The sequence below is a fragment of the Vidua macroura genome, chromosome 10 (assembly GCF_024509145.1).
Source record: "Vidua macroura isolate BioBank_ID:100142 chromosome 10, ASM2450914v1, whole genome shotgun sequence".
Taxonomy (NCBI): Eukaryota; Metazoa; Chordata; class Aves; order Passeriformes; family Viduidae; genus Vidua; species Vidua macroura.
In genome coordinates this window covers 19,750,942-19,775,100 of record NC_071580.1, presented here as the reverse complement: position 1 = coordinate 19,775,100, position 24,159 = coordinate 19,750,942, and the positions used below count along the sequence as shown (strand labels likewise).

Genomic DNA, 24,159 nt, shown 5'->3' with positions numbered 1-24,159 from the left:
TTGCCAGTGGCTCTTTTCATCATTAATTACATTTTTCATGTCCAACACTAATCGATTTCCAGCCCATGACCAACAGAAGAGAACAATCCCACCTCTCATTCTTTACCTCAGCCTGGCCTGTTCTGCTGTGATTACCACGTTCTCCTGTCTCTGTCACACTTGGCTTTCTAAATAATGGGTTTCAAGTAGGATACACTGCTTTAATGTGCATTTGTAAAATCTATAGAAAAACACATTCTCAGTCTGTCCCAGGCCCCCAGCCACTTGGGAAGGAGCACATCCCTGCAGGATTGCTAACTGGCCTTCCCACACCTGGCTCGAAGAGGAAACACAAGAGGAATGGGAACTCCAAAAGCCCTGCAACTCTAGTGTGATTCCCAGCACAGATTTTTACATTTCTTTATCAAAAATGCTCTGGTCTTAATACTGCCAAGGACAGAAAAGGGAACTGACTACCTTTTTAAACTAATGCTTTTAAGGCTTATTCCTCTTTTGCAGGAACATGGGGAATTACTTGTGCATCTGCTACGGAAGGCACCTGTCTTACCTGCAGGCTGAAACTTGGACTTCACTGTGCACTTACAGCAGGTGTTCAGCATCCTAAAATATATATGCTAAAAAATCACACATCCTTCCTAAGTACAGAAAGTCCTGAATATAGAACTCCCAGAGAATTCACAGGTAACTCTCAATCAGTACATGGAGCAAAAATTCCACCTGTGAACGTGTTTGAGGTTTTTATGCCTGTGGGTTTTTCTTCTTACAGTCTTCAATTAAAAAAAAAAAAAAAAAAAAAAAAAGTTAAGTCAAATCCTGTCCACAAGTTCTTATTTCTGTAGGTACCATTCAAAACCAGGACTGTAAGAAGGATGTGACCTTGCAGACAGAGCACCATGAGCAGATGTGAGATAACCCAGAGCCTGAACAGAACCTGTGGGTACTGCACTCTTAAAGAACAGCCTGTTCCAGTGCCAGCCCTCTGAACCTATAGCACCAGAGAAACCCAGCCCTGAGCACTCCCAAACCTTAAACCTTCCTTTGCAGTCAGAATTCAGGGAACTCTTCAACACTTTCATGTTTTATTCATTTTATATACTGTATATATATTATAGAGACTAATATGTATTATTGTATGTTTTATTCACATATTAACTGCAGTCAATACAGCCATCTTGCAGTTCAGAGATATTGGGCATGTTAACAGAATGCAAAATAAGACAGTTATTCGTTTCAGCAAAATTCCTCACATTGAAGCTAAAAACATCTCTCCAGAATTCCTAGGGCAGTGCTGAGAAAATTTTGTCTTTAAAGCTATAAAAAGTTTCATGAGCTCCTTATCAATGGGCACATAAGTCTCTTCCACAAGTTTTCAATTATTCCTCAAATGAGGGAGCACTGATACATGAACACAGTGAGCAGAGATGGAACAGCTATTGTTTGTGTAACAGGAGTGTCCATGTGTTCTTTGCAGACAGAAGATATCTCTCTAATTGGGCAGCCACATTTGAAAAAAGGGTGTCATTTAGAGTAGCTGCCGACCTTACTAAAACACCAGAAGAATGATCTGTGAGAATGGGTTATGAGATTAATTGCCAAAGGAAGAAGAAAGAAAACATAGAGAGATTTCAGTTCACTTGAAAGTGGGTACCCAGAACATATTTCAAAGTATCATTTTTAACAGGAGAGGTTTTTATTATTTAAAAATTAACATTTTAAAGGGTATTTATTATTGCTTGTTCTCTACTGTACAGTTTAATTTCTAATCTTCTTGCAAACTCCCAGACTGATGAAGACTTGGATAAATTAAACCCCATTGCAGGGAAATGGAAGAGAAAACAATCAGCACAGTAATTAAATACTGACTTGCAAACATAAGACAGTTTACTTAAGTCAACAACTGACATTACAAGAGCAAGACAAGATTGAAATGAATGCTTGAAGTCCATCTCCTGTTTTCTGAGCAGAACCCCCAAGTTACAAGGGAAAATGAATCTTGAACATCTAAAAGTTCCTAAGCAAAGATGATTTTAGGGACAAACCACTGCCAGTAGCTGCTGAGATTCCTGCTCCTGACACCCAACCATGCAGTTCTTGGCTGTGAGAAGCAAGAAATTCTGCCTTGAGTTGTTATACCCCATATTTAGTTGTTTAGCTTCCCCTTCCCACTGGCTGTTGTTTTGGTCTGTTTTAGTGTTTGGGTTTTGATTTGGTTTTTTTTGTTTTTTTTTTTTAATTTCAGATAAGAAAGAGTTACAAGATTGTGATAAAACAGCACAAACTTTTTCTTATTTTAACACTGAACTGTTGAATCTGTTAATCAAGAACTTAGATACAGCCACTGTGAAGAGGAGGGGCAGGAAAACAGTTTTGGAGCTTGATCAAGGAAAGGATTCTTAGAAATATTGCAGTCTACAGAAAACAGAGCAGAAGAGAAACTGGCAGAATTGTGCACTACATGGATGAAAGCAGAGAGAAAAACATCCTAAGAGTGAATTGATTTTGATTTAAACATTGAAAGATCAAGCTCCTTATACACACACAGTACCAAACTCTCAAGAGATCCGAGATCAGTTGACTTTTTTTTCCCCTTGGATTTTCAGGGCAATTAGAAGGGAAAGTAAGAGATTGATGTCAAGGCTCTTCCTCATCTATTAAAAAGGGAGATACAGTGGTAAGATAAGTGATGTAATCATGGAGATGAGCTTCCCTGGGAGATACACTGGAAGGATAAAGTGCTGATGGCCTGCCTCCCAGCTGCAATGATAGGGAAGAAAGGCCTATTCCCAGAGAACCAGCCAGGTTCCCGGGCAGCCACTCATTTCCCGCTGTCCTCTGGCCTGCCCCACCCAGTGGAATGCCCAACTACACCACAAAGCCTGCGAGCCACACGAGCACAGAACCAAAACATCAGCTGCTCCTCCACCCCAACCCCCGTATCCCAGCTCCCATCCACCAGAGCACAGCACAGAGTAACCTGCAGAGGTGGATCCCTGCCTTCCCACACGCCTCGGCAACACCCCCAGCACAGCAGCTCCGCGGGAGCCGCAGCTGAGGGAGGGCTTGTGGCACCAAAGGAAGGCTCTTCAGTCACTGTCCCCTGCATTTTCCTGCTACTCGAAGTCCCGTCCATCTGCTGCCAAAACAGCGCCTAAAAGCTGTCAAATTCCCTCCGTGTGTTTCCAAACACCTGTACAATGTAGCGGCCGCTGCTGAGCTGGCAAAGGCAGCACTTGGCACTGTCGCTGCTATGTGACACACACAGCAGCCTCGCTTTGTCCCACACCTGCCTGGGGCACTTGTCCCCTCCCCGGGGCACGGCCTGGAACAACCTCCAGCGCTGCCAGGCACACGACCCTGTGCTCCAGCAGGAGCCAAACTGCTCCTGGAGGAAGCAGCGACAATGGTGAGGGGACAGAGGCTCATCAGTCAAAAGCAGACACTTGGTGACAGGAGGGCAACAAAGGTGTCAGCCTGTCACCTAAAAGAAAAAAAAAGAGGTGGGAAAGCACTAACTGAGGACAAAAAAAGCACTAAAAAATAAAGTTAGGTATGCTGAACAATATAAAGCTACAAAGTGAACAAAATTCAGTAAAGCCTAAAAAGTACAACCTAGTTCAATTTATTTACTTATAAATTAACCCATTTTTAATTTTCATCCCACATCTACCAATATAGTCCCATGACAAATTAGGTTGTAAAACACAGCAAAAGGCAGTTTCAAAATAAGCAAATAAGGAGTGAAATCCAGATTTCAAATCATAATGCACTTTAAACAGTAGAGCATCAAAGCAGATCTGTCTGAAGCTATTCCCTGAAAATTATAAACTGATAGGAAACAAATGCTGTGACATGAGGAATACAAACAGGATACAACAGGATATAAACAGACAATAAATAAATGTTGCTAATGATGTCATAACTAGAAGACTGGTTTCAAAGCTCAAAACCTCTCTGCTTGGTACAAAAATGTACCTACAGTTTGTAAGAAACAAAAGCTGCAAATGCTGTCCATGCTGGAAGACAGCCATTTCCTAGGAAAATTTTAGGGCAAGTCTGTGAAACACACAGATTATATTCATATTAAATGCATCCCTTTTTAACTGTTTTTGCATATTTTAATTTTCTTTCCCAGTTTTTTCCTCTTACAGCTGCTATTATACTTTTACCACAAAAAAAAAAAAAAAAAAAAAACAAGTCTTCTTTCCGTATTGTCAAAGTTGTCATGAAGACTTGTACCATTTTATAATAACAAAAAAGCAGCATTTGAAATCAAAGGACGTGGAGAAACCAATGTTCCATGTATGCTTCCAGCAGCTTGATGCTGAACAAACAAGGCAGCCTCTTTCTTCAGTGCTCTTCATGAATATTGAAGACTGCAGCTAATCAAATGACAGCACAGACAACTGCATCAGCCAGCAGCATCAGCCAGAGCATCCTCCCGCTCCTCACCAGGAGCAAGGGGAGAGCTGCTCTCTGATGCCCTCTCAGCCAGGGATTGACCCTGTGTTTGTGCTGTAGTGCTACACACGGGAAGCTGTCCCTGCCACGGGCCAATGCCCCTTTGTTTCACCAGTGACAATCGCTTCCCACGCTGGTGCCATCCCTCCCTTTGTGACAAAGGTGACCGTGGCTCTTGGTGACAGAAATCCACAGTGACTCCAGGTTCCAGGCAGGTTCTCTGGGATGCCCTGCAAAGCCTTCCATATTTAACAACAAGCAAAAGGATGAGGGAAGTGCAAGGGACTCTTGTGAAGAGCTTATCACAATAAATAAATAAACAAAGAACAATCCACATTGCACCACTAAATCATCAGCATCAGAACAGAGTGCCCAGTTTGGGGGCCCAGACTTCGAGATATGAACTGACAGGAGAGAGTCTACAAAGCTGTAAGCTGGGTCAGAGGACAAGGAAACCAGAGGCAGGGAGAAACACTGAGAAACCCAAAGACACAGTTTGTGTTACAGCTCAAGTAGGAAAAAAAAAAAAAAAAAAAAAAAAAAAAAAAAAAAAAAAGACAGCTCATGGACATTGAGGTACACCAGAAATAGCTCACTATGATGAAATAAAACCCAAAAGTTAACTACAAAATGTGTCAGTTAAACATTGGAAACAAACCAGTCAGTAAGAACATATAGCACTGGAATAAACTGCTTAGGAAATGCAGTGAAATTTCCAGCAACTAAGATATTAGACAAGCAGCTGTCAAGAACACTAAATTGTCACACCCCAAGACAGACAACAGGATTAACTCAAGCTCTCTCTCCATTTTTTGGGGGTTTTTTTTGTGTGTTTTTTTGTTTGGTTGGTTTTTCTGTTTGTTTGTTTGTTTTTCCTGTATTCTTCCAGGAACAAAAAAGCCCAGGAAGTGCCACAAAAGTAAAAGTAAATAAATAACCATCCTAGTATAAGTCCATTGTTCCAGTAAAACACAAGACTGCACAGAGGTCTACAGCTTCAATAATCCCTTAATGGCTGTAAAAGCAAGATGACTTTGGACTTAAGAGTTGTGACCCTAGAGATTCCAGCAGTGCACAAAACAAATCAGTGAAAAAAATTCAAATAAAATAATTAGAGAAAAACACACTCCAATACCAGTTCTTTCACTAAATAAAACCACAACAGTGAAAGTCTTTCTAACATCTATTCTCACAACACAGGACATTCCAGTTAGAGGATGGAGACATATAAGTGATAAACACTTTGCAATTTTTCAACAGTGAACTACTGTTCTTAAAGGAAGATAATTATAGGACTAAACAATAGAAAACTTCCGCTTGAAAGCCAGGCATAGAGGACTGTAGAGCAGGTATTTTAGGAAACTATTAACCACTGCAACATGTTGGGTACTGGTCCTCAAGAAATCATACTGCAAGGTTAAATCTCTGCTAGTAATACAGGAAAATTCTTATCAGCTGCAGGATAAGGAAAAAAATACTGCAAAGAAAAGAACATGATGGGGGCAGGGTGGCATCAATTCTTCCCATCACATATGATCAGAACATTTAAAATTAAGGGGGAAAAATAATATTAGAGCCACTGGGCTCCAGTGATGAGAGCATGGACACTCACACGACAAAGTGACCAAAGCACTCCCAAGACAGGAACCTTCCACCTAGGATCACAGCCAAACTGAGACACTCTGTTGTCACAGTTGAGACAGCCACAATACACAGAGTGTCACCACACAATTTCAGAAGGCTTTAAGCACTCACCCAAACAGAGTAACACCACACCTCATCAGAAGGCTTCATGTGTCTGCCCATACAGAGTAACATCACGTCACCTCAGAAGCTGCAGCATCTGCTCCCCTTGTTCTTCAGCCCAGCCTTTTATCCCCTCATGTTCATGCAGTGCCCCTGTGTGCCCTCTGTTCCCTTTGGAGGTTGGTCAGTGCCCCTGGGCACTCCATGGCTCATTGCTGTCAGTGCTGCTCACTGCTTCTCACAGCTGTGCCCACTGGGGATGACGCTCAGCCCCACTCCCAGTCACCACAAACTGTGTGCCTACACTGTGTGGAGGTGCACCCTGAGCACCAACAACTCTGACCCCAACGCCATCAGTCAGCTCTTGGCCAGCTTAAAAAGCACATGACTTTGCTCCCTTATTTCATTTTCCACTATGACATTCTCAAGTGCCCAAGCACACGATGCTGTTATATCCTGCTGGGTTTACTGATCTTCCCATCAGTATCTGTTCAAGTTCCTCTGGGAGATTTCATCCAAAATACATGTTCTCTCCTAAACAAAGTTAGGAAAGACATTTGTTCCTTATCTGAGTCCTCAGTAACTTGCCTGCTTTGAAGGAAACAAGGATACAGCACAAAAGACAGCTGACTGACAAGTTCCACCTTTTGGCAACTTTATGGCAAGAGACCAAAAAATCAAAGCCTGGTTTCCAAACCTGCAGAGTTGTGCCTCACACGCTCTGGTGTTCAGGAATGGCTTCTGTTCACTAGTAGCAGACTGATGTCTGTCAAACTCCTGTCCTTCCCAGAGTTGGAAGGATGCAGTGAAGGTTACTCTCCCTGTGGCACACACAAAATGCTCCTATGCAAAACCTGCACAACTACAAAATCTGCAAGAAAGAGATATCCGAGTCAAACCAAGCTACCACTTGCTATTTTTCAGACAATTATAAAATGATCAAGCAATGTGGATTTTTTTTTTTTTTAACAACTGAGAAACAATGATCTCATTAAAGCCACTGGCCTTTACCCTAAAGCATGAAAACTCAGCAGGAATTGCCCACTGAAATCCTTAGAAAAAGATATATTTACCACACCTAAAAAAACCAAGCCAAACCAAACAAACAGAAAAAAAAATAAAAAAACAACCCACCAAAAAACAGAAACACAAAACCAAACAAAAGCCAAAAAAACACCCCACCTTAATCTCATATTCAAATTTGAATAAGTTTTGTTGGAACACCACAAAAATAATCAATCTGCAGCTAAAAACTTAACACAGGAATTTCCAGTCCAGACAGTTGATTTGTCAAAGGCATGTGTTATTTTAAATAAGATGGGAGTAACTGCCTAACAAAACCTAACCTAATCTCAACCACAGGCCTGCTCATCTGAGCCATCTATAACAATGGAAAAACCAACATTCCCCTTGGGGATTAAAAAAAATCCCCAGCAACCGAGTCCCAAACTGCCTGAGCTTACAGCTAAAGAAAAATAGTACAAATGAGGCTGCCCTGTGCATTAAATTTTTGTTCTTTGTTGGCTATTAATAGGCAAGTGTGGTGAATGTAAGATGATATTCAGATAATTTCTAGCCTTCTAACAGCACGTTTTTCCCTTCCTTCCCCACAGCTTTTTGTCTTCCCAGCCCAGGCCCCATTTCAGGGAGCTCTGACTGCAACATCAGAGGCAGGAGCCACAGGAAGGGCAGGACAGTTCCTACACTGCCTCAAGACACTCCTGCTGCTCTTGGGTCTTCCCTCAAAGAGCCTGGCATGCCACCAACACCAGCAGCAGCTTGTCCAGAGATTAAAAAGGACATCTCTTTCTTATATACATACATAAAACAAGCCACTTGAGGAGCTGCAGGATCTGCAGTTACTTTGCATAACATCACTTTCTCTACCAGCTGCCCTATCACGTGCCAGGAACAGCAGTTCCTCTCACCCCTGACACCTCATTTGGTGCAGAGAGCTAACCATGAATTTATTTCTTCTGAAGAGCTGGAAGTCCCTGGTTTTGTACATTCCCATGTTCTTTAATTATATAATTGTTCCACGACAGCTCGGCTCCACAAGCTCTTCCCTGTGTCAGGCTCACTTCAGCCAGTACCAGTGAACCTGCACACAGGCTCAGGATTCCAGCAGCATAAAACTGCAGTGGCACTCTGTGACACTTCACAGTGCTGCTACTTGTCATTTACTAGGCCTGTGGGTGAAGAGATCAGAATTGGGGAACTACAAATCAGAGCTGACTGTCCCACATGCTGAATGCTTTTTGTGACCACTGCCACACAAAGTCATTATCTTTTGACATCGACATGAATGCAAGCACGAGTTACAAAGAGGAGCAACACGTGGCCCTCGGGACAGAGGCAGACACAATAGCTCAATCCTGGATGTGGGTGTTATCAAAGCATGGCTTTAGGTCAAGGAAGTTGTTTGAGGGACAGACAACAAAGGAGCTGACTGCCAAAAATTTATGGGTGAGGAAGATGTGAAAGGTTATTCTCGGCTGTGTATTTCACAATAAAACTCTGTCAGTGACATACCCTGCCAATAGCTCAGAATTTACTGCAGAAAATGCTCGTGGGTACCTCCTGCCACTGCACAGGGGCTCCAAGTCCTGCACAAATGCTATGGATGATGCTGATGCATGGCACACTCTTGCAAAAGGCCTGGCAATTCTCTATGGCAGAGATCACCAAGAAAATATTCTGCAAGTTTAGAAAAGGATACACATTCAAGTCTTAGCAGTTTTGTAGCAATGTATTTACCTTGGAGAAACAAAATGTCCAGGAAATAATGGCAGGTCCAAGTGGCAATTCCTCCCTCCACCCCTCAAACGTGACACTTTGCTTCCCTTGATTCTTATCCCTCAGCCTTATCTCTTAGCCCTTGTCTTTCCTTCTCAACTTTCCACCAGGACACCAACAGCTCTGAACCAACAACCAGCAATGACAAATCAGAAAAGCAAGGCATACCAATAGAAAAGGTTTGTCCTCCCAGCTCTAATGGCTCTGGCATTCACAAACATTTACCTCCAAGACAAGAAATTCCCGATTCATTACCATAACCCCCACACCAGTGCTTTCTGTCCTTGATGCTGGTGCTTTATAGTTCCACCAACACGAACTTGAGTGTGTAAAGCAAAAACAAGCAGGTTCTCTGGTTCCTTTTGGGAAGAAAAATAAGTGTAACAGTTCAATATCAAAACACACCTCTCCAGGTTCTGAGCATCTCCAGTATCTTTTACAACAGCACAATAATTAGTATTCAAAACTTCCCTGGAACATTTTGAATCAGGAATTAAATTTCAGTTCCATCTTACTGCTTTGTCAGAGAAATCTGTTGCAAATGGAACTTACAGAAACAAAAGATATTTTAAAAAAAATCATTCCTCTGACTAGGGAGCAAAAGAGATACACAAACCCACAGAAATGATGCCATTTCTTCAATCAGCTACACTGACCCTTCTCAGAGGCATGTGAAAGGACACATTATAGGTTAATTCTATTCGATTTATGTAAATACAAGCAGAACAATCAGCTAGTGCTAAAATAGAAAAAGCATCAAAGAGCTTAAGGGAAACACTAGGATTGTAGAACTGAAAGGAGGTGAAGAATAAACAAGCCAGGATCTGAGACTCAAAGGGCAGAGTACCCAAAACTGTGGCCAAGTCTGCAGAAGAGCTTCCCTCCTTCCCACTGAAGCTCTCCTTCTGCACTCTCACTGCCATTCCCAGAGCACTTTGTACAGCAGGGCACAAAGGTTACAGATGGCTGAGCACAGTTTGGAAGCAGCCAAAGGCAGGCAGCCCCTCCAATCTCAGCTCTGTGTGCAAGGATGACCTGTGCAGTGCTGACTTGCACTCCCTGTGCTACATTATTTGTTTTACAGTATCGCTGCAACCATTTGTTTGGGTTTGTTTAAGCCCAGTAGCCAACAGGAACAGGCCTACAGGAGAGTACTCTGTGTATATTCCTTCTCTCTGTCCTTTTCTCCATCTCCACTATCAATATTTATCAGTGCATGGACCAATTTCCACTGAACTCAGGAAAACAGAGATCCCAAAATATGTAAGCACCTCTCCATTGTTAAAAATATTCATTTCTTAGAAAAGATATGTTTAATTCCTTTCCCACAAGCAATGTCCTATTCAAGTAAGGATGTGGGAAAAACAAAACTATCAGACGCCAAAGAAGCCACATGTGTGAACCAGAAAAAAATCAGCCTTCAAAATAAAATGCTACTGCTTGAAGCAGTGCTTACTCTTGAACATAATTTATAGTTATGTTTACTCTCTCACCTAACACTCTGATGTTACAGTCTAGTGAGCCTAATTTAGTAGAAAGCATTCTAGAAAACAGATCTGCAGGGAACTAAATAAACTACAGCATTCAGACAGGGAAATCAACCTTCCTTTTGTATAAGAAAGTCAAGTTCCACAAATCTACAGGATTTCTCACAAGGCCCTCTCTTACACCAGTGGACTATACTTGACAAAGCCTGCTTTAATTTCCAAGAGACATTTAACAACATTCTTCAGAAAAGGCCCTTTAAAGAAATTAGGCTGCCATGGCAACAACAGACCTTGCACAGACGGGTTGGGTTACCTGGTGAAGAGACAGGAGACAAAGAGCAAACCAAGTGGTCATCTCTGCCACCACAGAAGGGCCCCAGGGCCCCAAGGAACATAGGGTTTGGAGCACAAGGTGTCCCCAAGATGATCTGTAAGGTCCCTTCCAACCCAAACAACCCCATGATACCGAGAGAATGAGCTGGAGGCCACACTGGGACACTCTTCCATCTAGAACAGAATGCAAACAATGTGCTGATGGCACCAGGCTACTCTGGTAGGGCAGGACCAGCCCCGAGGAAGGGAAGAACAGACACAGGCTGCAGACAGCAGAGGTGGCAGGGGGCAGCCAGAGAGGGTAAGAGTTACCCACAGAATCCCAAGTGCACACAGAGCAATGGGCTCCATGCTGAACATCCACACCCAGCACAGGGACGCACAGCTGAGCCAACCTGAACCTCTCATCTGAAGGATCCCCATCTCCAGGACCATTTTTCCTCAAAAGTATTTCTGCCACTGACCTTGCATCACCTCTATCAACTCCTGACTCTGAGAGCCTGACTCGATCCACTCACTGAGCAGCAAAACCTCCCTCCCAAGCAGAGCAGTTTGCCAGGTAGGGAATTCAGCTCCAGGGAAGGTCAAGGCAGCAGCAGCACAAAGGGAAGGGAGAGCTGTACAGCTGTGGAGACACAGATTCCTCTCAGCTGAGGCAGCCTGGCAAAGCAGCTCAACCATCTTGTGCAACTCCACTGGCAGCAACCAGCTCATGTGGTCTTAATGAACAGACCTAGAAATTAACAATGCAAAACTGGCACACTGAGCATGCACTTAAGGTGGAATTCATTACCCGCTGGCAAATGAAGTTTCATTTTCCACTTATAAACACAAACATGTTGGTATCTTCCAGGTCCTTGGGGATTCTAACCCTAAAAGGAGAGAAAGAAACCCTCATGTGGGGGAGAGCAAACAGATACTCAGCTTGTTATTTGATTTTGGTTTCAAAAAACACCTTCACACGGTATGCTTTAGTATGTAAAAATGTATTCAAGATTAATTGTTTCAATTTTTATTATTTTATTGTAGAAAAATAGTTGACATTTAGAAACATTTCTGACACACAGGATAATCCCTAAGTAACTCTACAAAGAAATACTTTTTTTCCTATGAGCTGAACAATCTGTCAACACTGTTTTCATTCAACTAACCTGCCAATATAATACAAGCCTGCTATTTGTAGAGCTACAGAATATAAACTCACTAGATTTATTTATAGAATAAATAACATATCTGCTGCTGAAACCTTGCACAGCAAGGAACACAGTTGGCTGGATGTTCCCTCACACTGCTTTCTTGTAAAACATTACTTTTGAGAACCACCTGAAACAACCTGCCCTTCAGCTGAAGGGGGAAAGACTTAATTCCACCTCCTGCTCCTAATTCTGAAATAAATTATTAATAACTATGTGACTGGAGCTCACAACACACTCCCACTCTCATGTCTAATAATGCTGAAAACTGTGGCTGAGAGCCTGTCCCACCACACCATGTGCAGCCTTTTTGTGTCTTTAAGACCCAAATCCCCTCTGGGCAGGATGAGCAGCAGGTCAGGGACTGGGTGCTGGTAGCTTTGGCCAGCCAGTGCTCCCAGCTCTGGGCACAGAGAGCAGCACTCACCAACGTCAGGGGCCTAAGGCATGAAAAACCTTGCATCTGCATTACTTGTACTTCGTATGGAATTACCTGCATTCATAAACAGGCATTTTCTCCCCAGATACTCCAAAATTAAGGCAGAATTACCAAATTTACCAAGTTCATGTCATGCCTACAGTTCAGAACAGGACACAGGTGACACTTTGGGCCCTGATGGATCTCTTGTTGGAGGCAACCTGCTATCTCAAGCACACTGTTATTATTAAAAAGCATTTTCCAAACTATAAAATGCCTGCAGGGATGCAAACAAGGAAATGTGGCAAAGCCAGGAGCACGGATCCTTCAAACCACAGGGAGAGCACCTGAGTTCCTGGGTATTCTCTGACAGTGACACGTGAGCTGCCAAGTGCTGCAACCATTGCCTACAGTCAGACCTCCAACAGGACATGTCAGAAATTAAATTGGCACATAGCTACAAAATCATAACTAAGGACAAGATTCCCTCTGCAGTTCCTTCCCTTCAGCTCTTACAGCAAGCTGAAGGTGAGGTCTGCCTTAAAAAAAAAAAAAAGCAGAGTGCACCTTCACAAAACAACACTTATTTTTGAAAGTGCATTTTCAGACTGAAAAGTTGCAAGAGGTCATAGTAACACTCTCTAAACCACATATTTTCTAAGGGAACAAAAAAACAGGTTTCTGTGTTCTGATTACATATTGAACACCCAAACCAACAAAACAACATGGAAAAAAATCAGCATGGAAAAACAAAATACTGCATATCCCTGGATGCCGTGGGTAGAAACAACAAAACAATTATCTGCTCATGAACTCAAACTTTGTAGGATTTCCCTTTCTTCTCCAAGAGCAAAAACCAACTCCAGACCTTTCTGTTTTTAGCCAAATGAGCAGACACAGCACAAGCAAGAGATGACAATCTGCAACTGGAGTTTCAGAGCTCCACTGATAAATGAGACTACAAGAAAACCCCCAAAACCTTCAAGAAAGCAGGAAAGATCTTGCAGACGTGGGCTGGCATTTTAAGTCCTGAAGTCAATACAGCAGATTGAGATAAGGCACCTCCTTATTTTGGCACCAGATTCAGGATCACCTTCTGGGTTTGACTCCAAGCACCAGAAGCCAGAGCTTCATCCCACAACTCCGAGGATGGGGAGATCCCAGAGAGGCCGATCAGCCATTCAGCAGTGCTGCATCTGAATTCTGGCTTTAACATTCCTGTACAACTTCAGTAGAGTTTGCCTTTTTCAGTATGTCTTGTGGTAATTACAGATCTGGCACTCTGGAATTCTCAGCAGGGTGTGAGAGGCTTTTGTGCATGTTACCAGAAAACAAACCACAATATTACCATAAAGGCATGTTCTCATCCCACTAAAAGGATTCTTCTTAAAAAGTAATCACAATTCAGCACTTCTCTCACTGCATCTTTACAGTTCTATGGGCTCGCTTGCCCACTAAAATGTTATTTAAATTACCAGTATTTAGCCAGATTGTACCAGGGCATGTCTTTACAATCAAGGGAAAGAAACAAGAGATTCCACAGTCACCACCACAAACTCGAGGTACATTTTGTTCTTTCACATGAAAAATATTCACCTGTCGAGTTTCTGACTACCCCAAGGAACAAATTTTGTCAATGCATCCAAATATGAGCTATAATCTTGTTCACAAACCTTCTCAGCTCTCAAAAGGTGCACTGCAGTTGCAGAAGTCACGTACAAGTCTGCACAACATGAAGGGCAGGCTGTGGACAAGGACAGGGGGTGGCAAGCTCAGAGACCCCAGGCACACAGCTCCAGTAGCAGGGTTTCAGCTGCCCTCACAACTTTGGACCACAGCATACTGGGTGGGACATTTGGTCAGAAATGCTGTCCCCCAGTGAACCTGGCAACTCCAGCACTTTGTAAAATATTAGGAAGCACCAGAGGCTGTGGACTGCAGTCCTCTGGACACAGGGGCTCTAGATGGATGAAGTGCTCAGAACCTCCAGAAGTGGCATTAATTGTTCGCCCAGCTTCAGAAAAGCTTCGTTCCCATTACCTACTCTCACTGATGTAAATCCATGTGTCCATCAGCAGCAGCAACAAAGAATTTCAATTGCACAATCTCTATTGAGCAGCCAGTAAAAAATACATCCTCTCAGATTAATCACAATCCTGAAGTCAGCCCCCCCACTCCCGCTCACACGGAAATCCTGCTGCATCACAGGTTAGCGTGTCATTTCAAAGCCCTCTGCACCCCTACGTGTATTTTCCCAAGCTTTCCAACAAAAAGTCATCACAATTGAGTCAGAAAAAAAAAACAAAAAACACACAAAGAAAGAATAAACTGGCCTCTAATTCTGCAATAGGAAGAACTTCTTCAAATGGTCAGGACACCTTTTGACAGACAACCTGCACACTGCCTTGTGGCCCAGTGATTTCTTCAGGGGTGGATGGGTTACACTGTAAAACCACTCATCAAATAACCTTGCTATAGCACTAGGCAAGACCAAACTGCTTTGGATCCAACGAATTTGGATCCTTCTCTCACACCTCTCCTTTTTCACTAGTGTAATAACACGGAAAAGTTAATGAACCCAGACATTAATGTCGTCTGCCCCACCAAACACAGGACACAGTTTAGTAACAGTTGCATTGGTGGTGCGATCTGGAGAAGGTTTTTCATTCCTCAGCAACCTCAACAATAGATGCTATCACTAGACTGACTCTACAAAATTGTGTGAAATGCAACTGAAATAATCAATACTCACAAAGCAGCTCAACTCACTTTAATTAAACTCACACTGTCTTCCCAGAAGCTAAGTTTTTTGACATCGGTATTGACAGTCACGTCCCTTTAAGTTTCTCCATGGATACTACAACTATTTTCTTTCTCCCAAGTCACACTTCCTCCCAGCCACTGCTCACACTCCCTGTTCCATCCCAGGAGCACAGGGAAAGCAAAGTGCGGCTGTCCACCACTTCCCAGGATGGGCCAGGTACCAAGTGACCAGCACCCACCACCGAAACCTTCCACTACTCCAAGCACGACCTCTGCTATGTTTGAGCTCAACAGTGCAGAACCCCAAGCTGGAATTGTGCCTCTCGCCCACTCCCAGCACCGGCCATAGAGCACTGCCTGCACTTGGCTGCTCCCGGAGCCGTGGATCCCTGGATCCCGGCTCCGGTCCCGCCATCCCCGGGGCTCGGCGCGCTGCTTTTCCCATTTAAAGCACGGGGCAGCCCCACGACTGCGTGACACGGTTCTGTGCCCCGGGCCAGCCGAGGGGCGGCCGCTCGCCCCGGTGCCACCGCACTGGAAACTCAGGGATGAGCAACAGGAGCGGCGGGCGGGGGTCCCCGGCCCCGGGGCTGCACCCCGGCCTGGCCCCCCTGGATTCCGGCCAGGCACTCGGGCGGCCCGGGCGCTCCCGTGGGCTGGGTCCCGGCGGCGGGCCGGGCCGGGCCGGGCCAAAGGCGGGTCGGGCCGCCCACCGGCTCCCGGAACTTTCCCTCCTCCGCCGCCGCCCGGGGCCGGCCGGGGGCCGCCGCCACCGAGCCCCGCGCGGCGGAAGCGCCACCCCCGCTCCGCCCGAGCATCCCCCGTCGCCCCCACAGGCCCGCCGCGGCCGCCACCACCCCGAGCGGGGCGCAGGCCCGGCGGCGGGGGAGGCCGGCCCGGCTCGGCCCCGCGCCCCCGGCAAAGCCCCGGCGGGGACAATGAGATGGCGGCGAAGAGCGCCGCGCCCGGGGGACCCGTTGCTCCGGCAGGAGCCGCCCCGCCCCGCGCCGCCTCCTCTTCCCTCCCCTCCCCTTCTCCTCTCTCCTCGCACGGGCAGCGCCCGCTCCCGGCCCGGCCGCCGCGGAGACCGAGCGAGCGAGCGAGCGGCCCCGGCCCCGCTGCCCCCGCCCCTCGCGCCTCCATCTTGGATCGGCGCCTCCCGCGCGCTCCCTCCCCGCGCGCCGCGCTCACCTCGGGCCGCGCCGCGGCGGCGCCCCGGGAGCGCCCCGGGAGCGCTGCGGGAGCGGCGGCGGCGCGCGGGGTCCGGCGGGCGCGGGCCGGGGCCGGGGCGGCGGCGCTGGCGGGGCCCGCGCGGGGCTCAGCGGGGCCGCGATCCTAAACCGCCACCTGGCGGCATTTCCGACCCGCCACGGCGCAGCCGCCCCGCGCGCCGGGCGCGCAGCGCCCCCTGCCGCCCGCGCCGCCGCACCGCGCGCGCCCGGCCCCGCGCCGCTGCGCCGCGCGCAGAGGAAGGGGCGGGAACGAGGGGAAGCGGCCCCGCCCCGGCGCGCGCGGCACGCGGGAAAACGTCTTTCGCGCGGAAACGGCCGCGCGTGCGCCGCGTGCCCACAAACACCGCCCGGGTGGGGGGGGGGGGGGATGACGATTGTCGCGACAGAGCCGGCGGGGACACAGGCACCGGCGGATGGGGCGTCTGTCGCGACAGAGCGGGGGCAGGGCACAGACTCGGGGCCCAGTGAAGCGGCGGGGACAGGGACACGAGCGGGGGAAGGGGATCGCGACTGTCGCGACAGAACAGGGGCGAGGGCCCAGCCTGGCCGGAGCGCGTCACCAGCCCGCGGCGGCGCCTCGGCGGGCGCGCCCCGCGGCGCCAGGGCGGTGGCAGTGATGTGTCTGGGGCCGAGCGGGGCCGGCGCTCTCCGCCATGGCGGGGGCGGTCGCGGAGGGCGCGGCACGGCGAGGACCGAGCCCGGGCAGCCACCGCCCTTCGGCCGCTCCTGCCCGGAGGGGCTTCCCTGCAGCCGCTGCCGGGGTTCCCATGGAGACGCCCCGCGTCCTCTGACGAGTGCCCTCTTATCGGTGACAGTTGCCATCGTGATTGGTGCCGCCCTCCTCGCAGCGCTCCCGAGCTCGGTCGCTTTGCGAGCGACTGTCCCCTCCTGCACACCCCGCGCGCACCGCTGGCTGCCAGGGGTTGCAGATTTTTGGGAGAGGATCCAAAGCAATGAGTGAGGTATCTCTAATCTCGACCTGTCATCTGCTGTCATGGACCGAAGGTGCTGTCTCGTGCTTCTCCCCATTGTAATGTACCTCTTAAAACCTTTCTTACATTTAACTGAGTTGTTTTCCTGGTTTCCTGTGCTGTAGGGGACTATATTTCAGTATAGTCCCCTATATTTCAGTGTTAATGTATTCTCTGTTATTTCCCCTGTGCCTGGAATTGCTATCTGAAGGGGTTTGTTCAGATAAGGGTTTTTGGAATGGGAAGTTTGCAGGCAAAGTGGCTCTTCTCCCAAAATCACTTAATGCAAGTGTTGCTGCTGCAGAGGTAGGAGCTGCAACAGGCATGAATGGAGAAATTAGAACATTTTTTTCATGGAAATGGCTGCAAATGGAGCCCGTATTCAGCAAGAGATTAGAAAAAGCAAGGAGAATTAAAGGTATATCCCATCAAATGAGGTTGCTTCAGTGAGCTAGCAAAAACAGAGGTCGTTTTTTGGGTAGCAAAATATTATCAGAAATGTACAGACAACTCGTGGGACTTCAGTGTAGGGTTTGTATTTGTATTCAGTGAAGGTTGTACTGGCTCTTCCTTCAGACAGTGCTGCTGGACGTGACTCAATTAATTTGAAGACACGGGATACTGGTTTGTTGGTTTGTGTATAATGCTTGCTCTTGTGCTTAAGTGCTAAAAACTCCTTTCATGAAATTGCTTCTTCATTTTCTTAAATACCTTTTGCTATTCATTAAATTTTAATAAAGACTTGAGTTTACTGGAATGTATTTTTAGTCAAATTGATTTATGTCAATCTGGCTAAAAAGATAAAGGTACTTGTACACCGCCTAAGTGTAGATCTCTTGGCACGTGCAGTTGCCTGAAGTATGAAACACGTAAGAATATCCAGGTGGTTTAATGGTGCTGAAACAGGACTATAGGAGATTTTCCTGCACCTGATACAGAATCAAAAGAAAACCCCTTATGCTGAGAAGTCGGTGCACACATGTGCTCAGTGAAGGTGGCACGAGTTCAGTCAGTTCGTGCCTTTCCAGGGGTGGGTGGGTCTTTCCTTTGTGTGATGTTCAGGGAGAATTGCCAGTCTGTAGTTATCCTGTAGAGACTGCTCCCAGCCCTCTGGTAGTTTCAGCCTGATCTGGTCAGGACGGGGTGATTTTCCACAGACGAGGCAGAGGAGCATTCCTATGGAGCCCGTTTTTCAGAGTGCAGGGGTAGCTGACTTCTTCCCAACTCTGCATCCGTGGCTGGAATTGCCACATCTGTGAGTCTTTCATAATAACACTTTAGTAGCCTGACTGATTTTAACCAATCTGGCAGAAGATGAGAGTATTTTTTTGGTGAGTTTATTCAAGATTAGTGGTTAGAATCACCAGACATCAAAGCCCTCATTCCTTCAGGAACAGGAGGAGAGTTCAGGCTCCCACCCCCAGCAGTCAAGGGGCAGCTAATCACCTATTTCTACCTGGCTAACCAGTACTTGCAGTGGTTGAGGAAAGGAAGGAGGGGAGTATTCGGATTTTTTTCTTTTAAAATAAATCATGGTTTGTATTCTATCAATGATCTATGCCATTTATTTCATCTACAGTGGTTATTTGTTCCCCCAGGTAAAACAGGTTTCACACTTTGCAGTCAAAGCTAGGAATTTAAATAGGTGTCCCAGGCTGAATTAGGAATGTTTATTATATAACTTGAGAATTTTGCATAGTGCTTAATCATCAGCCTTGTATTAAACTTGATTCAAAATCAACTTGTGTTTTTAATAGAAAATGCAAATAACCCATGTTAACTTTCCAGATATGAAGGAAGAATAAAAAAGTTCATGTCATTTCCACAAAAGGCATGGGCAGAAAGAGAAGTAGCAAGTTGTCTGTATAGCCTGTGCTGATTTCTGTCTATTTTAAATTTGTGTCAGGGGCACACATAATGGATCTGGGATATGCCCTAATCTCAGTCTCCATAGAAAATCTCAGTGGTTAAGAAAAGCGAGGTCACCAAAGACTACAAACAAATGTGCTGTAGGAGGGTTGGCATCACATTTGTCATACACTCAGTGTTTAGTTGGGAAAATGAAAATTTGGGCTAAGCATTCCTGTTTTTGTTTTGTTTTGTTTTGTTTTTGTTCTTTATTACTTCCCGGCTCCTGCCTTTCACACGTGTTTGCCCTTGCACTTCGCAGACTCCCAACTGTTCTGGTTCCCAGCTGAGCAGCTCTGTGCAGAACAGCCATTTTGAGCTACACACTCACCATCTATTGTTTTCCTCCAGAGAGATCCCTGAATACATTGCACAGGTCCAGTGCCGCATTTGAAACTGTGATGTTGAATTTGCAACTATTTGTTGAAAGAAAATGTAATCTAAAGCCTGGAACCAAGAAAGTTACCGTTGTATGCTCGCAGTAACAAATGACCTGTTTTGGTTCTGTTTTCAGGAACAGTTGCAGCGTTTAGTCAGCTGTTTCTTAAGGAAATGAATGAGTTTACCCAGTGGTCTACTGTCAATCTAATAATAATTCCTGTTGTCCACTTTTGTCTTCTTTTCTTCCCACTTACTTCATTCACGATCCAGTATGTTGTGCCTTAAAGCAATAAAGTCTTAATTTTTTTAAGGCTGCAAGGCAAAACTGTGGATTGTAACACAATGAAAATGCTAGGTAGGAAAAGCTGTGCAGGTGAAAACCACTGCCTTCCTGGGCTCATGCGGTGCGGTTTGCATTTGCATGTTAAGATTCGGAAATGAACAGTTTAACTGAAGGAAAAGTGAAGGTAGCAGGTGAGCCTGGGGCAGATTTCTGGCAGGTGTTGGTAAATGTTGATGTGTTGTTTGAAGTGCCCGCTAGCACAGCTGATGCCCTGCTCCGTTTACTCTCCCTGGCGTTCATTTGCTCGTTCCCAAGTTCCTTGCCCAGGAAGCTGCCCATGAACACCCCGGAATGCTCTTCACCGTGCAGGGCGTGCTGGGTGAGCTCTCGCCCTGGGTCTGCAGCAGAAAAACGTGAACAGCAGTGCTGGGCAAGGCCTCCTGAGAGACGGGGGGGCTCGAGAGGGTCCTCAGCCCGTGGTACTTGTGCAGCTCCAAACTGGTGCTGCTGCTTCCTCCAGAGCTGGGACTGGTGCCCCGTGTCCCTGCTCCCGTTCATCCCTACGAGAGCCCATTGAAGTCGGCTACAGCTCAGTTGGGTGTAGCAGGGGGTTAATGAACACTCAGCCTGTGAGGAAAAAGGCACTGTCCCATTCTCATGTAAATTAATTTGCCAGAGCCGCAGGCTGTGCTTGGCTGTCACAGATTACAAGCACAGAACCTGGCCCCGGGGTATTTTCAGTGTTTCTGTGAGGAACTATTGCCCGCACTTTACCATTGCCTTTAGACCTGCGCTCTCCCTGACAATCTGCTGTCCTGCCGTTCAGCGCATTGGCCATCAGCTGTGGTCTTGCACCACCGGGACCCCCAGGAAGGCTGCTGTCCTCCCTGGGGACAAGGAGTGTCTGTACCCCTCTGTACCCCTCCTGCGGTGCCAGCGCAGAGGCCAAGCTGCTGCTGCTGCTCTCAGAGCTCGGCTCCGGAGGCGGGGGATCTCCGGGCAGGGAGGATAGGTCCTCCTGGGCTCCCTCTGCTCTGCAGCCCGTGGGGCAGCACAGCAGGCACAGGAGGTTGGGTTGGCTTGTTGTCGAGCTGTAGGAACCTTATGCTCACAAGCCACCACTTGTTCTTTGGATTAGTTCCCTCAGTAATTCCGGGAGACGGCTGAGGAGCGGTTTTGACAAGATGCCACTGATTGCTTTCTCTCCATCTAAAGTGGTTTGGGGTTTGAGCCTCCCTTGGGTTTTACTTTCTGTGCCAAGATGGTTGTAACCTACACTGCTGGTACCTGAGAGCAACTGTTGTTTCTGTCTAGATAGCCCATTGAAGATGTAGATTATGAAGTGTTTTCCCCCTCTGCCTTGGGATCGAATGTGTCTGTCACAGGTAAGGTCTGCACGGGTTTTATTTGCTGGGGTGAGGAGAAGGCAGGGAAGGTTTTCACTTGGCAGGCTCTGAACAGATAGTGTGAAAACAGTAATTTCAATGACGTACCCCTGCCTTTATTAAACAGCTGCTCCACCCCACAGGAATCACAGGCACTGTTTGTGTAGTGGGAAATGGCCCTACACAGGAGACAGAAGGGTTTAACACTGTCACAGTTGTGTTCAAAGATGTGTTGTTATCCATATGCAAACTGCTGACTTGCCCGGGGGTGCTCCCTATTTCCCTGTGTTACTCTGTCATCTCCTCCAGCCAAATTTCTCCTGTAATCTTGTAACACTGGCAAGACATTAACAATAATGCATAACCACAGGGTAAAAAGCTTAGCAAGAGAACTTTCTTATTAGAATATACTACAATTCATTATGTATACCATGCATAATGACAAAATCTGTTATTCTCAAAAATTAGTGACTAAAGTGAAGTGCCATGGTTGACTTTTAAGGAGATCCAAATGGCCCAGCCATCAAAGGTATTTAGCAGTAACTCAGTGGAAAATTAAAGCAAAACCGAGAACTGGCTACTAGTACTTGGATTTGGTTGATAAAAATAGCTTGTAAACACTAAAAGCACTTTTATCCATTAATCTCTTACTATTCAATAAACAACAGTGTATCTCCATTTTTTTTCTTAAGACCAGGGCATTTCTCTAAGGAAATGGATACATCTTCCCAAAAACACCCAGTCAAAAAGCGAGTGAAAATTCACCCCAACACTGTAACAGTGAAATACACCTCTCATTATCCCCAGCCAGGAGAAGAGGGATGTGAGGATCTTAATGAAGATACTGGAGTATTTATGGAGGATAATCCTAAGAGAAGACTACTGAATGATGGGAAAAAGAGAGAAAATAGTTTTTTTGGTACAATAGACACCAAGCCAGCACAACTGCCAAAACCTGATGAGGTTGGACAATCCCAGCACTTTCCTGAAGGAAATGTTCTGCAGTCCAGGAAAACGTGGGCAGTCCTTTTTGGGTCTGCCGTGGCTCACGGATGTGTGGCTCTGATCACGAGATTAATTTCTGACCGTTCCAAAGTGCCATCTCTGGAGCTGATTTTCATCCGCTCGGTCCTGCAGGTGCTGTCCCTCATTGCTGTGTGCTATCACCACGAGCCTCCCTTCGGCCCCAAAGGCTACAGGCTCCGGCTGTTCCTCTATGGGGTCTGCAATGTCATCTCCATCACCTGTGCCTACACCTCCTTCTCCATAGTGCCCCCCAGCAATGGGACCATCATGTGGAGGGCCACCACCACGGTGTTCAGTGCCATTCTGGCTTTTTTGCTCATAGATGAAGGAATGGCTTATATAGACATACTCACTGTCATTGGCAGTGTGTTTGGTGTTTGTCTGGTCATGATCCCCAACATTGTTAGGGAGGAAAACTCTTTGCTGAGCACCTGGAAGGAAGCTTTTGGTTATACCATGACCGTCATGGCTGGTCTGACCACTGCCCTCTCCATGATAATCTACAGGTCCATCAAAGACAACATCAGCATGTGGACAGCGCTGTTCACTTTCAGCTGGACAGGAACAGTGTGGGGAGCATCCACCATGTTCCTGCTCCAAGAGCCAATCGTCCCACTGGATGGGGAAACGTGGAGCTATCTCCTTGCCATCTGCCTGTGCTCCACTGCAGCCTTCCTGGGGGTCTACCATGCCCTGGGCAAGTTCCACCCCGCTCTGGTGAGCACTGTGCAGCACCTGGAGATCGTCATCGCCATGGTCCTGCAGCTCCTTGTGCTGCACAGCTTCCCAGGCACTTGTGATCTGGTTGGGGCAGTGCTTATTTTGGTGAGTGTTTTTTTCCTTGCGTGTTATAAGCTTTCCTTGAAGGAATTAAGAAAGCAAGATTATCAGGAGATTGTGGATTTGTCCAGTAAATGAATGTTGGTTTTCAATGTCTGATTCTGGCTGTGACCATGTGGAAGTGACTTCTTTCAACTCCTGTGTCCAAGCCTAGTGGCCAGGCCCTCTCTCTACCACTTCACTTCTCAGCTGATGTAGCAATGTTGGTATTTCCAGGCTCCCGTGCCAAGTGGATTTGTTCTGCTGCACACAACCATTTTGTCATACCCAAAAGAGTAGCACAGCCAGCACAGGCTGGCCCACTGAAATGCTTCTTAAGCTCTTCTTGACCTTCTCTGGATAAAGCAATACAGAGGGACTCAAAAGTGACTCTCATTCATGTGTGCTGTGGTAGTAGGAAGATGAGCAGCAAAGCCATTAAAACGGTCAAACCAAATTGTCATTTCCTCTGTAATGCTTCTTAAGCTTTGGCTGTCATATTCTAAATGGAGCAATGCTAAGTTTCTGTGGCTAAAACTTCCATTTCCTGTGCGTATAAAGAAGTCAGTAAAGCTTTTTGTGCTTTGTGGCTAAATTTCTGGCTGAAAACAACACAGGGAGCCCACATGTCCTGTGTGAGAAAATGAGCCCCAAAAACTGAATCTCCAGTTGTGTCACAGCTGTGACAAGTCCCCATGAACTGTGAGGTCCATGACAGATTAAGGATCAAGCCCTGCAACAGACCAAAATCCCTTCTATGGAATATTTTTTTCTAAAGGAGGTTTTGAGTATTATCCAAGGGAGTGGAAAAAATGGAGAAATAAAAGAATGCATTTGAGATGGAGGTGTGAGCAGCATGGTAATACTGACCAGCCTGGCAGCATCAGTGACCGTCAGTCAGGGTGCTTAGGTCCTAAAACTCCAGGAAGACATCAGATTTGCCAAGAGCCCCAGGGTTTT

General features: G+C 46.5%; 2 protein-coding genes across 3 annotated transcripts in view; one reads left to right on the top strand and one right to left on the bottom strand.

Annotated features, from left to right (window-relative positions):
- The window catches only part of STAG1 (stromal antigen 1), a 165,066-nt gene extending 148,634 nt beyond the window's left edge, over positions 1–16,432 (bottom strand). Inside the window, exon 1 of the mRNA XM_053986886.1 lies at positions 16,386–16,432. The gene's annotated coding sequence lies outside the window, so the exon portion shown is untranslated. The remainder of the gene's footprint in view (positions 1–16,385) is intronic.
- Positions 16,433–17,112: 680 nt separating this feature from the next.
- On the top strand, positions 17,113–23,980 carry SLC35G2 (solute carrier family 35 member G2). 2 transcript variants are annotated; one of them, XM_053986878.1, is made up of 3 exons: positions 17,113–17,431; positions 21,284–21,354; positions 22,047–23,980. In XM_053986878.1, exon 3 carries the CDS (start codon positions 22,069–22,071, stop codon positions 23,296–23,298), a length of 1,230 nt encoding a protein of 409 aa, XP_053842853.1. In that variant the 5' UTR covers positions 17,113–17,431; positions 21,284–21,354; positions 22,047–22,068; the 3' UTR covers positions 23,299–23,980. The 2 variants fall into 2 exon arrangements, with proteins under 2 accessions (XP_053842853.1, XP_053842854.1); XM_053986879.1 differs by having other exon boundaries at positions 17,113–17,456.
- The last annotated feature ends 179 nt before the right edge of the window (positions 23,981–24,159 follow it).